The sequence below is a fragment of the Strongylocentrotus purpuratus genome, unplaced genomic scaffold (assembly GCF_000002235.5).
Source record: "Strongylocentrotus purpuratus isolate Spur 01 unplaced genomic scaffold, Spur_5.0 spur5_scaffold_4, whole genome shotgun sequence".
In the NCBI taxonomy this organism is placed as follows: domain Eukaryota; kingdom Metazoa; phylum Echinodermata; class Echinoidea; order Camarodonta; family Strongylocentrotidae; genus Strongylocentrotus; species Strongylocentrotus purpuratus.
In genome coordinates, this window is record NW_022145610.1 from 24,100,657 (window position 1) to 24,118,363 (window position 17,707).

At 36.8% G+C, this 17,707-nt stretch overlaps 1 protein-coding gene across 3 annotated transcripts in view; it reads right to left on the minus strand.

Annotated features, from left to right (window-relative positions):
- Positions 1 to 17,707, minus strand: part of LOC589592 (outer dense fiber protein 2) — a 32,258-nt gene that overhangs the window by 10,188 nt on the left and 4,363 nt on the right. For 2 of the 3 annotated variants that reach the window (XM_030997455.1, XM_030997453.1), the window contains exons 2-11: positions 13,200 to 13,349; positions 12,707 to 12,844; positions 11,471 to 11,638; positions 10,331 to 10,518; positions 9,517 to 9,646; positions 6,724 to 6,855; positions 6,217 to 6,480; positions 5,517 to 5,812; positions 4,574 to 4,709; positions 3,859 to 3,969 (exon numbers count right to left, since the gene is read on the minus strand). In XM_030997455.1, the coding sequence (XP_030853315.1) occupies positions 3,859 to 3,969; positions 4,574 to 4,709; positions 5,517 to 5,812; positions 6,217 to 6,480; positions 6,724 to 6,855; positions 9,517 to 9,646; positions 10,331 to 10,518; positions 11,471 to 11,638; positions 12,707 to 12,844; positions 13,200 to 13,331 (1,695 nt within the window). In that variant the 5' untranslated portion in view covers positions 13,332 to 13,349. Of the gene's footprint in view, positions 1 to 3,858; positions 3,970 to 4,573; positions 4,710 to 5,516; positions 5,813 to 6,216; positions 6,481 to 6,723; positions 6,856 to 9,516; positions 9,647 to 10,330; positions 10,519 to 11,470; positions 11,639 to 12,706; positions 12,845 to 13,199; positions 13,350 to 14,016; positions 14,159 to 17,707 lie in introns of those variants that run through there. The other variant, XM_030997454.1, reaches the window with a different exon arrangement.

Consider the following 17,707-nt stretch of genomic DNA (forward strand, 5'->3'; position numbering starts at 1 on the left):
CAGGAACCAGGTGGTTCATGTGCTAAGCCTATGGGAATAGGACAATTCAGGAGTGAATGGGTTAACACACAGATATAAGTGAAAAAATTCAAAGAGAACTAGCTACATGTACTGTAGTTTTATTCACCTCTCTACCCATTCATTTACTCGAATTTTTTTTTTAATTTAAAAAAAAAAATATTTAAAAAAAAATATATATATATATATATATATATATATTGTTATTTTTTATTTTTAATAATAATTTTGTGTATAAAATATTTGTTGCGTCAAGAGGTGTTTTGGGGGAGGCAGTTTAATACATCACTATACTCTTTTCGCCTGAAACATTTTAACATGCTTTCCAAGAATTATAAAGATGGGGTAGAAGTCAAACACTTTCATTTCATTTCAAAGATATTAAACACTACCTTCAATTCAAGGTGCAACATGATGCAAACAAAAGTATCAAAATGTATTTGGAAACACATGATAACTAATGAAACTAGCTTGTAATACTGGCATATTAATACAATGTTAGAAACAGTGTAAGTAAATAATGTAAGCCATACGGTAAACACAAACCGGTATTAAAACTCTAAGCTACCTCTCGAGGTATTACTGATTTCCACAAACATTAACGATTTTTGATGTATATGCTTTATTGTTTTATTTATTTCTGTTATATGTTTGTGATTATCTATGAATAGATACATTTCTGGTAACCATTTCTAGAATGTAAAATATCCTTTAAATTTAATAAATTCTATATGACCATACAATAAGCCACTACAAATCTGTCGAGTATCATATATTTGGCATATTCCTTTTCAAATTTTATTTAAAAACAGTCAGTTATGCGATGTCAACAATCCATGCATAAATTGGAGGAAGTGATCCCTCATCCCTCCCTTTAAAAGTTGTTTTTCCATATAAAATTTGAATGCACACAGTAATTGATAGATAAAGTTAAAATGATAGCCATACGGCTTTTTTTTTCTTTTTAAAATCAACATGTCATTCTGTTGTTGTTACTTGGGATAGTGACATCCTGATCTTTAAAAAATGCTTTTAATTTGACAGTCTTTGATTAAGTATTTTTTTAATGAATTGAACGAACTTTTTTTTTCTCTATTCACATGTATACGAATTGGATATATGGAGTTTAAACACCTTTGTAACAAATATAGGACAATTTATTTTGTTTCATCTTAATGTTACATATTATACTGTATAATTGTATATTACTTCAATACATGTGTAAAGTGTGCATTTGCCCTATATCACCCTGCCTGGTACAGATTTCATTAAAGGGGAAGTCCACCCTGAAATTAAGTTAGTTTTAATAGGAGTAGAAAAATGAGAGAAACAAGTCAGTGAAAGTTTGAGCAAATTCCGATTAAAAATAAGGAAGTTAGGAATTTTGAAGTTGTGATCAATCAAACACAAATTGGCAACTCTATGACATATCATGCGAGCTCAACTTCCATTTGCTCAGTACTAAAAAAATCTAAAATTTTCATTTTCCCTCAAGAAAAATTTCAACCATACATGCACCCTAAATATAATAATTGCAAATATGTTTCTATACTCCCCCTGCAAGGAACAAATATATATTCCGTCATCAATAACGAAGAAAACATGATTTTATGGAATATTATGCACAAAGCAAATGAAGGAGAGCTCGTATAATAAGTCACAGAGTTGCCAATTTGTATTTGATTGATCACAACTTCAATAATTCATAACTTTCTTAGTTTCATTCAGAATTTGCTCAAACTTTCACTCACCTGATTTTCTTATTATTCTGCCTCTATCGAAACAAACTTATTTTGGGGGTGGACTTTCCCTTTAAGTTGTCTTAATCATGTTGCATTATTCCATACTCGTTCAGAAGACCATGCAAATGTATTTTTTCTCTCAATGATCTTTCTGAATAATGCACTTTCCTGACAAGTGATATTAATCAAGGGAAACAGTAACAATTGTTGAAGAAGGGAAACAGTTACAAATGTTGGGAAGCTGAAATATTAGCTTGAAAAGCCACAATCTCATAGTCATGTTTCAAACATACAATTAAGAACTAAATTCTTCATACCCATACCAAGTGTTGTAATTGTTAAACTTATATACTTAAGTATGTGAAAAATTGATTCGTCCCAATTTATGTTTCTTGAGAATTTGACATATTAAAGCTTTATACATTTGAAAGTATTCAACGAAAGCCCTAATTCACCCAGTCCACCTTTTATTCTTGATTTTCAACAAAAAGAAATAAAACAAATTTACAAGGGGTATGAATAATGTAGTTATTAACTGTATAATGTAAGGATGCAGTATGTGAAGTAACTCTGTGACTTAACAGGTAGATAGGAAGAATGTGACAATTTGAAATTTTTGCAACAAACAGTCACTTGTACTGAATAAGATAGCAGTTGTTTTCCATGTACTGACTCATGAATGCATATTATCTTCCCCGTCCAATCATCTGTGAAACGGTTCGTGCATGGGGAGTGGGGAGGGGGGGGGGGGGGGCTGTGCAACTACTCATGCAAAGTCTTGTTTCATGATGCTTTGGAAAGGCCTCTCTGGTAGTGGATAGCATAGGATTAAAATTAAAATGTTAAATTTTGCAAGTTACAGAATTTTAATAGCCTTTGGTTGCCAATGCTAGTACATGTATGGCATCTGAGCTTGTTATCTGCTATATATGTGCTTTGTTTTTTCTTTGTTCCAATTTATACAATTTACAATTAGGCAAATTTTGATAAGCTTTTTACTATCATAAAACCTGGTTAATATGAAAAGATCAATAATATTTTCATCAAGTTGAATATATACATATATACACAGGTTTGATAATCTTTCATAAAATTATAATAGTTTCTCTCTATTTTCCACCACCAGAGGGCTCCCTTTAATATAAAATTGTGACGGAGAACCGTCGCGGACCCACCTGTTTAAATGGAGTTATGTTAGGAGTATGATAGGCAAACTTTCGGGTAGTGTAGGCTAGCTGAGCTGTTTTTAGTGTACAATCAATAAACTGTTCCACGGAATTGTGAGAAAAATGAGTAAAATATATAGAAATGGACGATTTGTTAATACAATGTAGTGAAAGATGTAAATCCGAATTCTGAAATTGTTTGTAAAGAGCACAAAGACGTTAACTCAATGTCGAGGGATATGAGTAAACATCTTTATGGTTCTCAAAAATATACGAAAATAGAGTTGAGAATATATATATATATATATATATATATATATATATATATACTTGATTCTACAATTGTCACATCATTTGTCTGTTTAGAGTCAAAAGTAGTGGGCATTAATCATATACTCTAACATAGAGTTAATGCCCTTCTTGTCGTGAACAGATATGTAGCTACAAAAATGTTAATATGATTGGTGTAAAGATTGTATAAAATATATAACAATTTTATGATTAATCTCATGATTCAACATATTATCAAATAAACATTTACTTTACTTGTATTAAAGATAACTGTTGCTGAGCTAACGACATGAGCGTCCCTGGAGGTTGTGTGTGCTCTATAAGTTAACCATATTATTATTATTATAAAAACATCAAAAGTGAGTAATGAATATACCATCTAATCTTCCTCATATTCATGCACATGTTTGTTTGACTACTGTATATTTATTTGCAAGCTTTGGAAATAGACCTCTTGTAAATATAATCTGTGACTCGATATTATACCACAGGTTTCAAGATTACTTGAATGATTAAATAACAGCAAATTGAACACATGATGGTAGCACCACAACCAATAAACATGCAAAATGATTAATTAGGATTGGAATGAACTGTATCAAGTGTTAGTGGCATGATCAATAAACTAAAAGATAACATACCTGTGCTTTGTAATCTGCAACTAAGGATTCATATTGCTGTATACTGGATTTGAGTTCGTCTATATTGGAATGTGCATGGGTCAATTTGTCCTGGGCGTCTTTCAGAGAAATCTGGTGAGCGATAGAGAGAGGAAGGGAGAAAGAGGGACAGGATGGAGGGAGGGGAGGGGTGGAAGAAAGGGGCAGAAATCAAAGGGGTGTGCTTCAAATTCATATCATTTTGAAACAAGAACGGGACGCACAGACTGACGTACGGACGACCCGAAAACATAATGCCTCATAATGCTACTTTGTAGTAGAGGCATAATAATACATTCTTACGTTCATTTTTTTTTAAGACTTGTTCTAGTACATCGAGTGTAAAAGCATTGTTTATTGAATATGTCTTGCATAACCTTCCTTAAATCATTCCGTCTGTTCAGAGTCAGAAGGGCGTTAACTCTCGAGCTGAACTCGATATCGAGTACGTAGCTCATGAAATATCATTATTACTGTAAGATATTATGAATATCTCTAGTATAATTTGTCAAAGCAAATAATTATTTTACGGTAATTTTGTTGAATTGGAGTCCCTTAAAGTCTTAAGTGATATTTTTAAATTGGTTTAATGCTTAATGTTCCGATCAGCTCGGATGGTGGTGTAGGGATATATGTTAACAAAACTTGACTCGTAACTTCAGCTTGCCGTTATACATTCTTCATGTTATTTTCTTACCTGTAGTCTTTCATTCTCCAGTTTAAGGTTACTTCCTTCTGTACTCTTATGATGCAGTTCTGTGTTGACCCTGTCTAGGTTCACTCTGGAACTCATGTCTAGTTCCCTCACCTGCAGCTCCAGTTCTTCTAGTTTCCTGATGAAAAAAAGCATCGGTTCCACAAAAGAAAGTTATCATATCAGAAATTTATACAGAAATGAGAATGCCAAGTTACAATTAAGAAATACCTGAAAGGACTGAAGCTAATTACTTATTTGTGGTGGTGGTTATTTTACCTAACTGCTAAGATTGTTAATAAGCAACCAGAGGACCAACGGTTGTAGGTCCTCTCTCCGAGGGACCTGGTGATGAGGATTGATGCCTCACCAAAGGGCACTAGCATATCGCCTTGGTTTTGAACCCGGGTCGCCGGATTAGGAAACCACTACTCTACCAACTAAGCCATCGCGCCTCCTCATAAGCTCTAGAAGGCCTTCCATTTTATATACTTATGAAGATCAAATATTCCACTTTTCAGTCCATTAGTATCATTTTCAAGCCGATTCGTTTCCTTGATGACCTTGTTAATGATACCCTTTCATTCCTCTAGCTAGTGTCCACTTCAATTTTTTTCTCAACTTTAAAAATTGACCTTGTGCTTATTGTTTCACAAATACCACAACAAATCTTCACCTTCTTATTTAGTCCCTTCTATACCTCCATCCCAATAATTGTAATTTGACCTTTGAACTACGATCTTAAACTTGACCTTTCAATTTATATCAAGCCTTCATCTTCTTATAGCACTGTTATAATTCTCAAGCTGATTCTTCTCCCTGGTGACCTTGCTATTAAGTCCCTAACATTTCTTCAGCAGGGCTCCCACCTCCATCCCTATAATTGTAACTTGACCTTTGAACTATGACCTTCAAATTGACCTTTCACTTTATATCAAATCTTCACCTTTTTAGAGATTCATTATGACTCTCCAACTGATTCTTCTCCCTGGTGACCCTGTTATTAAGTCCCTTCCATTCATCCAGCTGGGCTCCTGTCTCCGCCTGTCTGGTCTCCGCCTCCAGGACCTGGAGCTGCAGCTTCTCCACCGCATCCTCGCTCCTTGACGCACGGTCCTTCTGCACCCGGGTCGCTCTCTTGAGGGCCTCCTTGTCTGCGGAGGCCTTTTCTTTGGCAGCCAGGAGCAGGGCCCTGAGGTGATCCCCTTCAAGCTTTTCTCGCTCTACTTGATTCTCAACGTTCTAGGATTGAATGAAACAGGCATGAACTAATATAATAATTTGAATTATATCCATGTATGAAATGAAAATGACAAAGCTCATGAAATCATTCCTTATAATACAAATAACAATAATATTAGGATTTGATTTATACAAGCCTTATCAACAATTCCCTGAAGGGCATTTCAGCCACCCAACATTTATACATTGGCATGCGATGAGAAACAAATAACAATGAGGTTCGCATCCCACCAGGTACCCATTTCAAACGTGGGTGGTGAGAAGCAATGAAGCGAACATGAGGACACAATGCCATGCTAAGGATCGAACCCTTGACATTTGGATCTTCGGTCGAGCGTTTACACCATTGGCGACTAAGACACCTCTCTACTTCATCCATTACTGAACATAAGCTGTAAGCTTACCCTGATCTGAACTGCCATGCGATTGCAGTCAGCCTCTCGTTTCCTGAGTTGATTCTGAAGATGGGCTCTGGTAGTCTCCGTAGTCCCGTGAAGGTCAGCCAGGGACTTGGCTTGGGTCCGCTCTAGGTCTAGGTTGGCCCTCATGGAATCTACCACTCTGGAACTCTCAAGGACTTCTAGTCTAAGACTCTGGTTCACTCCTTCCGCTTCGGTCAGCTTCTTCAGGAGGACGTCTCGCTGCTCTGTCGCTTGGCTCTGACGGGACTGTGACAATTAGAAAGGTCAATGAATTAAAATGTAATCTTGAGGTCTGGAAACATGAGAAAATAAATCCTCAACGCTGAAACTCTAACCCAATGCTAAAGACTTCAAAGAGATATATCTCCCAATAAAGAAATTTAGCAAGCATTCCAGTATCCTTCCGACAGATAAACCCCTTTCTGGCAAATTCATAATTTTTACCTTATTATCTTCACAAGCACAACACATGATAAAAGGACATAGTACCTGTCTTTTATGTTCATCTCGTAGCATGCCTCGTAAAGAAGAGTTTGTAGTTTCAAAATCCTGTAGTTTATCCAGGAGGAGGTGTCTTTGCTTTGAGAGCACCTTGCTATCTCTGGCAGTCATGTGCTTTTCCTGTTTTTCAAAAGAAAAGGTGAAAAAAAAGGATGTTTATTCTTGAATGCTCATCATTTTCTTGATCAACCAGAAGGTATCTCTACAAAATAAACCTAAGGAAAACGACCAGGGACCCATTTCACACAGCTTTTTTTTTCAATGACAAATGATAAAAATCAGTGACAAATCTGCTGATAACCAATCAGAAGCAAGGATTTCACTAGCTTATAACAAAAACTGTCGTTTGTCACTGATGACAAGTTTTGTGAAATGGGGCACAGATTAAATCAGGTATCTTTACCTAAACAATCTAAGGAAAAAAACCAGGGGGGTGTTTCACAAAGCCTTTTTTCAATGACAAACGACAAACATCAGTGACAAATCTGCTGATAGCCAATCAGAAGCAAGGATTTCACTAGCATATAACAAAATCTGTCATTAGTCACTGATGACAAGTTTTGTGAAATGGGGCCCAGATTAAATAAATCACGCCATTAATTGCTTTATTGCCAGCAATCAATCGCTCCTTTCCATGAACACATCAAATCACCCTCAATCACTCTTGATCAGCAATCACATCAGCCCTAAAAGCTAGCCAGAAAGCCATGGCTGTGTAACAACCAAAAAATTACTTTTTTTTTTACGAGGGCTCTTTTCAGATTTTCCCTTAAAAAAATAGCCCCCCTTAATTATTTTGCGGTGGCTATTTTGGAGCTCAGGGGGGCTTTTTTTTTTTAAAGGTTGTATTTTTTTTAAACGCGGTTTTACCCAATTAAATTCCAAGCAAAGGCAAATATAGATACAATTGTAGAGACATATGTCATGTAGAGTATTGCAGACATTCAGATACCCATGATTTATTCACTTTGTGTTAAACGTGTGGCTTTATGATGTAACTAAAACTTGTCAAAAGGAGTGTTTTGTTTAACTGTTCGTTTTTCATATCCTAAGAAAATATTATCACTGACACGCGGGCTAGGAATTAATTTTTTTATGGGGGCTACTTTTCCCCATTGCCTAAAAAAAACCAAGGGGCTACTTCCTTAAAGCCATATTGTAAGCTGTAACAATAAGTTGTGTTTTTCCTTAGCCATCATACTACTAGCAACCAAATTGGTAGGTAATATGTTATTTAGTCTTTTTTTCTGTCCCAAATTTAATTGTTATCATGGACAATGCAATCCCATTAAAACAAAATGTAGACCAACTCCCTTTAAAATTGTGTTATTTAGACCATTTATAAGTTATAACCATTAAATGTGAGTAAATATTTTTACTGTTGTCCCACATACCGATGTAGGGTCTATTTGTTATGCCGAAACATGCAAAATCATGGCCTTATTTTTTTTTTTATATACTCTAATTCTAAAGGCCAAGCCAAAGCTAGTTTCATTTCGTAGACAGAAATTGATGTCATCATCACTCATGACAATTGGCCTGGCATCGATCGTATATAAATAATTTAATTTAATTAAACAGTTGTAAGAAAGATTCTGAGGAGTAGGAACATCCTTTATATATTTATTTACGGTTTTTTTTATAACAAAATTCAATTTCTGTGTACGAAACTTGCTTTATACTGATTTTACAGGAAAAAATCCAGCATTGATTTTGCACGTTTCGTTATTACAAATATATCAGTATGTGGGACAATAGTAAAAATATACTCGCATTTAATGGTTTTAACTTATAAATAACACAATTTTAGACGGAATAACATTTTTTTAAATGGGATCGCATTGTCCATGATAAAAATTAGGGCCAGAAAAAAGACTAAATAAACATATTACGTACCAATTTGGTCGCTAGCAGTTGAGCTCTCGTCACTCGCAAATACTTATTTGCTTCATACAAGGAGCGTGCGGGCGCACGCTGGAGCTGAGCTAGTACGTTTCTGTGTATTGTGAACGTGTGCGAACTGCGTATGCATTCATGCTGTGCACGAAACTACATCGGGGCCGGTGGCCTGTCCCGCCGCCGGGAGCTTAGGCGCAGGCAGGCGGATACCGCTGTAGATCTAGCTACAGTAGGTACGACCGCCGATCCGCTGCAACTCACAAAACTTTTAAAATGTTGATGGAAGTTTCTAGTTTTGGAGTTGGTAGTTGGAACGGAGATTTCACTCAGACACATCAATAAATTGGTTTATTAATTCATAGGGAATATCAATTTATGGCGGGGGCGATTTTTCAAGATATATTGATTTTTTTTCGCCCTCGTCTTGATTTTTACCGTGGCGATTTCAGAGGTTTAGGGGGCGAATCGCCCGTCGCCACCGTGTATTTTTTTCGTTGCTGTGTAAGGGTCCTGTCAAGGCTCTGCACAGGGTATTGACTTAAGCACAAATATCATTTTGCCATATGACACACAGTGTTCTATACTTTTAGTACAGGTGTTGTGGTTTGGTGGATTAGTCGTTGGACTGTGGATCACAGAGTCCGTGGTTCGAGTCCCGCCACGGCACTAATGTCCTTTGGAAAGACATTAATCTACATTTGCCACCCTCTACCCAGGTGTTAAATGGGTACCGGTAGGAAGGAATTTCTTGAAGGCTGTGAGCACCGAAATCGGCTACCTAGCAGAGCCGGGGTAACAGTTGGAGCACCTTGAGCACCATGCAAGGTGGATATGTGCGCTATATAAATATCCAATATTATTATTATTATTATTATTTCTCACCTCTCGTAGTCTTTGAACCACTTCTCTCAGTTCATCCACTTGATAGGCAGCTGACTTGGCATCCATCTCGGTCTCTACAAGCTTCTTCAACAGTTGGTCTCTCTCAGAGCTGGCAAGACTCTTCCCCAATCTTAGAGTGATGAGATATTGTACAAGAAATTTTGATATATCTACACAGTACAACTGATACAAAGATAAGTGCATCAGCTTTTAACATTAAATCAACTTGATTCTTCTCTTCATTTACATTTTGATTATTTCTATTGGCATTATGGATCACAGTGACACATTTTCATATTGGTATTCATACTGTATTTTGCTTTATACCAAACATCTAAAATCTAGGACAGCTCTAATTTGCAATGTTTAGATCAGCTTTCCATAACAATGTAGCACAAAGTTAGGAACCTGGGACCAATTTTCTTGAAACCGCCCAAAGTCTCAAGTTTGTGGAGATTCCATAGACACAAATTAATTTTATAACACATATTTCAATGTCATTTTCAAGAAGTTAAACTTACAAAGGTTTCGAGAAATGGTCCTCTGGTTCAAAGTTACTCCTGGGAATTGGATCATATGGAAATATGTTGGGGTAGAATCAAGTGACCAAAGAATAAGTGGGTACCCGGTAGGATGTGACTGTCATTGTTGATCAAACAGTTTTTGAGCGTCAAGTAACGCCGGAATGCTCCCCAGGGAGGGGCAAGCATTTAATCCAATGACCGGGGTAATAGTATATCTGTAAAGTGCTTACAGACATCATAGATGTATTATGCGCTATATAAAAGCAGAATATTATTATTATCATTCTTACCTTGAAGTGTCTGCATCTTCTTTTATTTGCTCCATGGACTTCCTGAGATGCCTATTCTCCTTCTCTGTTATATGGAGCTCCTCCTTGAAGCCTAGGAGCTCCTCCTCTTGCTCCTCCAGGACCCTCCTGGACAGTTTCAGCTCCTCCTTGGCTCGATCTGCTGCTCGCTTGCTCCTCTCCACCTCTCTCTAGAAGAATCACAAAAAGTTGAAATTATATCATTGATCCTTAGAAAGCTTCAGCTTCACACACCATTCCAGCAATTCATGACACTCCTTGTAGTTACTCTTCTCACCTACCATCCCATGTAGCTTCCTGAGTGAGCTGCCAAAGGGATTACCCAACCAAGTACCAAGATGATTTAAGTCTCCCAGTATTCAAACTGGCTCTCTATACATTTGGGATATGAAGAGTTTGGCTTCCTTCTTGAAATTCAAATTGAGTTCATGCATTTTGACTGTTGATACCAGGGAACACATTGCGTGTGTCTGTTCTTATTTACATCTGAGGACCGACCTGTAGCATCACGTTACAAAATACAGAACTCAGAATTTGAACCGGGGTCCTCCTGAGTCAATTTGAAGGCAAAGACAAAGAGCTGACCATGCATGTACTGAAGATGCAAGTTTGAAAACTTGGTGGCGTAGAAAGGGCTCAGTACATCAAATATCACTTTCAAAATCTACATAACATTGCTTCTTGTCATCCCTTTTCTCAAATAGTGGTTTTTTTTGTTTGTTTTTAATAGATCTAGGTTGCATAGTATTCAGCAGGAATTGAGGGAAACAATACATTCTTTTCCTTTCATTATTCCTTTCATTTCAAATTAAACATCACATAGTATCAACATAATTATGATGGATCATAATAAAATATAATTAATGTGAAACGTACACATGTCTTAAATACATAAAAACAAAAACAAGTATTAATATTACATGAAAATATAAAAAAATAAATAAAGGGGAGCAAACAGTTATGAGCGTCAAGAAATGCCTGGCTGGAATGCTCCCCAGGGAGTGGAGACTGTGCACACATTGCGTGGGCAAGCACTAAATCCAATGATCGGGGTAATAGTATATATCTGTAAAGCGCTTAGAGACATTGTATTAAGCGGAATATTATTATTATTATTATTACCTGTGTTTTGAGAGAGCCGACTTCAGTCATGAGGGTGCCTATCCGGTCCTCATAATCTCTGTACTGTTCGTCCGCCCTGTTATCCCCATCTCTTAGATCCTCCATCCTCATCGTGGAGCTGGATCCATCCCTGGTTGGGGGCTGGATGTCCAGCCGTGCACCAGCTCCCTGTAATCAATGAACAATGTGGATATCAAGGGGTCAATGACACAAAGACGTAATTCCATTTCGACCATATTGAGAAAAAGTGGTTTATGTCTCACTGAGCACTTGGGCCTTAAGGAGTTAAGTATATGTTCCCTAGCCATTGACTTCAATGGGGTGTTGGGTGGAGTTAAGTCTTTGTGTTTCCTGCATGGAAAGTCCACATTTTTCTGAACATTTTGATATCAAATACTAATTTTGGCAAAATATGGATTTACGTCTGTGTCACTGAACCCTCGATATGTTGTTGGCACTCTGTGTACTGTGCATGTTTGCTTTCAAAGCTTTAGTTGAAAGTCTTGATGTCACTTGAGTAATTGGTAAGGTGGGGGGGGGGTAGGGGTGGTGGTGATGGTCAACCACTAGTCTACATTTTTGCTCTATATGCATGCATTGTTAATAGGTATGAATCTGATAGAAAGAAACTTCTTGGATGCTTGTGTATCATACCATGAAAGCTTGGTTTGAGCTGAAGTATCAACATTTAGCTTTCCAAATCCTTAGCACAATGAGCTTCACATGTAATCCCTGCCATGATTAACGCAACTGCCACCTTTATCATCATCACCATCATCATGATCGTCGTAATCATCACCACCAACATTAGGCCTAAACAAAAAAGATGTTGTATTGCCCTATAGGTGCCAAAACATAGGTCGGTCAGTCAGAATTTTTTGTTTTCTTTTTTTTTTAACTCCCTCTTTGGGCTGATATTTCTCAGTTTTGAATGCTTTAATACATTTTTTTTCTAAAAAGCGGTAAAAAAAAAGAAAGACTTTTTTTAGAAAGCTGAACGTAGATTTCAAGATTTGGGGGTTGGTCGCAAAGGGCTATAAAACATTTTTTTTTTTTTAGGCCTTATCATCACCACAACCATTTTTTCATAATCAACCTCATCATTACTCTCATCACCAGTATCACCATCATTTTCAGCACTATTATCATCATCACCATCATAATCATCATCACCATCATAATCACCAACATCATCTTCATCATCATCATCACCATTACAACTATCATCATCCTTACATTCCAGCTGAATTTCTGTCCCTTGGTACTCCTGCCTGGTGCAGGAACCCACGGTCCTCTTGCGCTGTTTGAAGGTCGCAGGTTCCCAGTTGATCCCAACGTTACATTGAAACGATTCTTGCTAGCTTTAAGTTTCTCCTACAAGTCAAAACAGAATTTGAAATAGTGAGGAATACAAAGTCATCAGAATCTAAATATAAATATGAATTGTCATTTATGAGTATGTCAGATATAAAGGTAGGCATTTTTATTCTTATGCACACAATTCATCTCCAAATATCTATCGTTAAAACAATACTTGAGAATTTTCAGACCAGCACACTACAATAATGCAGAGGGAAAAAGTACATTATCAATCTTTTAACCTACCTTTGAGCCAGAACAGCATATTCTTCCAATGGTTTCAATGCTACTTCTAATTTTTCTGCCTCTATCAAAACCAACTTAATATCAGGGTGTACTTCCCCTTTAATAATTAGGACTCTACAATTACCTCTACTGCAATCGCAGAAGCCGATTTCTTGGCTCCTTTCTTGACATGGACATGGACGGGTGTCTCCTGGTCAACGTGTACATGGATTGGTGGAGACGCCGAACTCAGAGACTGTACTTTATCAATTGTCATGATTACAGACTCATCTCACTGAAAAACAAGTTGTTTTTTTAAAGGAAATAAATTTAAGTCATGTTGCTTGATGAGTTTGGTATCTAATTATAAAGCAAATATTCAACTGTCTCTCAAACAGATTTGAATTCATTCAGTAAATAAATTTATTGTGTCTAGACTATACAAAAATAACAAAAAATGAAGAAAAAATGAAACACTCACAAACAAACAAAATGCACCAATTTGTATACCGGTACATCACATATTATGGAGCGTCATGTAACGCCTGGCTGGAATGCTCCCCAGGGAGTGGAGATTGTGCACACAGTGTGTGCGGGCAAGCACTGAATCTAATGACCGGGGTAATAGTATATTTGTAAAGCGCATAGAGACATTTGTAATAAGTGCTATATAAAAATTAAATATTATTATTATTATTATGGACTGCACCCAAGTGTACATACATGTAGTATGTCAAGATATACATGTACACTGTATGAGGTAGTGAGTATTTATTTTAAGGCATTCAACATGAGTGTGTTATTCAGTACAACTCTCCTATTAAATACAGATAAAGATGATGAATGGATTTAAAGTGTCCAACTGGTTGCTATGGAGACAGGATACACAATGACTGGATTTGATTTGCATACAAGCAGATTTTGCACCTGCCACATCTCCCCCTTCTTCCCTTATAAATCACCTGCTACTACAATGCATTCATTTTCTCTCCACTTCCCCAAGGCTGCAGTCTCTAAAAGCGTGTTTTAAAGGTACAGGTTAGCAGTTTGATATGGCTTTGAAAGTACGGTATTTGAATGTCTGCATATACGTCCTAGAATGTGAGGAAGAAATAAACGAAAGCTCCATAAAAAAAACCATTTGGAAATATTTGCCTTGCTCGCATGTATACAGGATTAAGATTGCCATACACATATATTTACTTCTGAGTGACCTTGATCGTTTCATCTTACATCTGAGCAACTGTACAAGTAGAAGTGATCGAATGTGTCTGAACTTTAACTTCTGATGTAAATCATCAAAAGTTCATATTTGACCCACTCTGGTGAAAACCACACTCTACCAATAATTATCAATCTTTTACACGTAGTTCTGTACAAATATAAGGATTCTTGCCACTGGAAATTATATTCTAGTTCTTGTACTGTAGGGCTTACTATTTTTCACATTATGTACATGGGTCAACATCTTTTACGTGAAAATGGGCTTTGAACAACCAAAGAAAAGAGTACATAACCAGTTAATCTCTCGATTTAGGGCTATCTTTAATGATCAAAGGCCAAGCTGAAGATGTGACTTCAAAGTGGATAGAATAGAATGGGGTGAAAAGATTATGAGACTTGAGCTTGAATTTGACCTAATGTACATGTACATCCTGTAGGAGCCTGTTGCTACTTAGTACTCTTTTCATTCTACTGCAGTTGAAGTCAGTATAATTTAAATCAATCAAGTCATGAATAACATTTCTGACATGTATGAGTTTTTTCCAATAAATATGCCAAATATTCTGATGTTTTTACCTTTTCAAACTTGGACTGGAGGTCGACCAACACCAAAATTGACACAGCCCCCAATATTTCATTCTAACTCATCAAAAGTTATTAGGATAGATCTATGATTTGATCTAGAAAATCAATTGATCAAATATTTCTCTCAGAATTTTATAGATTCTACCCACACTTTTTGTGTCTGGACAGGTTGGTTATCCAGACAGTTAATTTCAAAGGTACTTGAAAAAGTTTACCGGTAATTGCATTATTTCATAAATGTTTAAGACTTTGTGTTGGACATTAGTATAAATTAGGCATAAATGACAAATATCATTGATGGCTATTTGATGAATCAATTTTGTTAAATTGTTCCAGACACCGACCTCCCATCTTACAAAATAAAACTGAATCGTCTAATTAACCTCAATCAAACTTTTCATTACTTAATTACTCTGTTGCAGAGTTTGTGACCATTGGGTTTTGAGCATTTCATGATGAATTAATCAATCAAAGATTTATATTATTGAAGTTAAATAAAAACGTAACTAAAGTAACTATAGATCATCGGAATCGGCTTGACCTACATTGAATTGTACCCTTATTGGCGCTAGTGTAGTTCCGTATCCATTTTTTAGCAGTTTAATATCCATTCTTAGCACATGAATTTTAGCCCAATTTTTGACTAATTTTAATCATAATCATATATTGCATTGTCCACCTGAATTTGGATCACATCCGACATCGGGAAACCTTCGTTTAGGGCTTCGATGTCGACGTCGTCGCTTAGTACTGTCTCTACGCTGCAGTCCGGCACCTCAAACTGAAGCTATCAGTACAAAATTATGCAGACTTCTCGTAGTCGGAGACGGTACTGAGCGACGACGTCGACATCGAAGCCTTAAACGAAGGTTTCCCAATGTCGAATGTGATCCAAATTCAGGTGGAAAATGCAAAATATGATTATGATTAAAATTAGTTAAAAATTGGGCTAAAATTCCTTTGCTAAGAATGGATTGTTAAACTGCTAAAAGAAATGGATACGGAACTACACTAGCGCCCCCTTATTAATTGCTACATCTACTTTTTATGATGAATTCACACTAGTTCTACTTCTAAATAGTTCTAGCAGATTCCAAAATTTACAATGGATGATTAGGATGATTGATAATTTCCATACTTCATAGTTCTCTTTGTAGTGATTCAGCCTGAGCCAATACGGCTCTGGCGGGTATATGCGCGCAAGTCCCGCATTTGGCGACACCCGCGGTAGTTTTCCTGGCCATATCCCATACTGGGTAGGTTAGATTTGAACTGGAACTGCAACCGCGCTACATGCCGTCTGCTGTGTTCCTCCGAGTCTCTGATCTCAACGTAGCTACGTGGAGCTCCACACATCGGTGCTTCTTGAGACTTACTTCAAGCAGTTACTTCTACAGCCTATGGTAGGATTAACCCGTATTATATTAGTTTAAGTATATTGCGTAGTTATTTAGGCCCAGTAAGATTATATTCCGCTCCGTCACTATAATGGCGTAATCGCTAATTTTTTATCCGAACCTGTTCGGGCTAGTTTTTTTTATCGCGCACGTTTTTGAGCCACCATCTTGTCGGTATATTCACTCGTGTGTTGAAGGGATTTTCTATTTTTGTAAATTAATTCGTGGGGCCTTGTAAGCTTGTTTTTTCCCCGTTTGTAGTTGGTTATTGCTGTAGATTAGTAGTTTAGAGACTAGTAGGGTATTTTTAGTGCTGTATTCCGGTTTTTTGGTACTCATTTCAGTGTTTTGGGGATTATTTTTTGTGGTCGCACGCATGTCCGAGCCGCCATCTTGGATACGTTGACTCGTGTGTTGTGGGATTTTTTTATTTTTGGAACTTTTTTCGTAGGGCCTTATAAGCTCATATTTTTTCATTTCTTGTCTACTTAGGGTTGTAGGATAGTTTTTTAGGGACTCGTTGGTATTTTTACGGCCGTATTTCGATTTTTGACATCGGTTTCGGTCATTTTTTGTGCTTAAATTTGCTCATTTTTTTTCTACTCACTAGACTTGTTGTACAGCCGTTTTTTGTCGTGCTCGTAGTTTTGATCCTCTCGCCAGAGTTTTATGCTGTGGAGATAATTCCACGGTGTTTTTCGGTGAGGTATACTGTGGGTATAGGGTTGTTTAAGTAGGAGTAGAATTAGTGAGTAGATCTAGGAGTAATTAAATTATTTTCAACCCTCTCGCCAAAGTATTATTACCGTGGAGATAATTCCGCGGTGTTTTTTCGGTGAGGTATACCATTGGTATAGGGTTGTTTAGGTAGGAATTTTTTTAGTAAGAAACTAAGTAAGATTATGAAAGAAACTAAGTAAGTTATTAAGTAGGCAATAGGTCTTTCCTGTACAAAACTAAGTACTTGTAAGTTAGTAAGTAAGCAAGTAGATTCTATATCTATTTTCTGGAACTACGTACGTTAGTAAGTAAGCAAGAAGGAAGGATTGGGTAGGTACCTAAGTGGGATTTTTTGACTGTCAGTATTGTTTTGTATATCTGTGGATTTTGGGTTAAATCGTGGGTGGTATTTAATTTCATCTTCATTTCATCATTACTAATATTGTACGGCCATCTCGCCGAGCATTATACCGTGGAGATAGTTCCGCGGTGTTTTTCGGTGAGGTTTGTTGCCGGTTTAAGTGTAGTCCTTTAGTGTTACTTAGTAGGGTTTAGTTTTGGCCCGCTCGCTGAAGCTGTTCACCGTGGAGATAATTCCGCGGTGTTTTTTCGGTGAGGTTTAGGGTTTCAGTATTTACCTGTCGGGCACTTGGTAAGCTATTAGGAAACTAAGTAGGGTATTATTAAGTAAGCAAGAAGGAAAGATTGTGTATTTAATTTTATCATT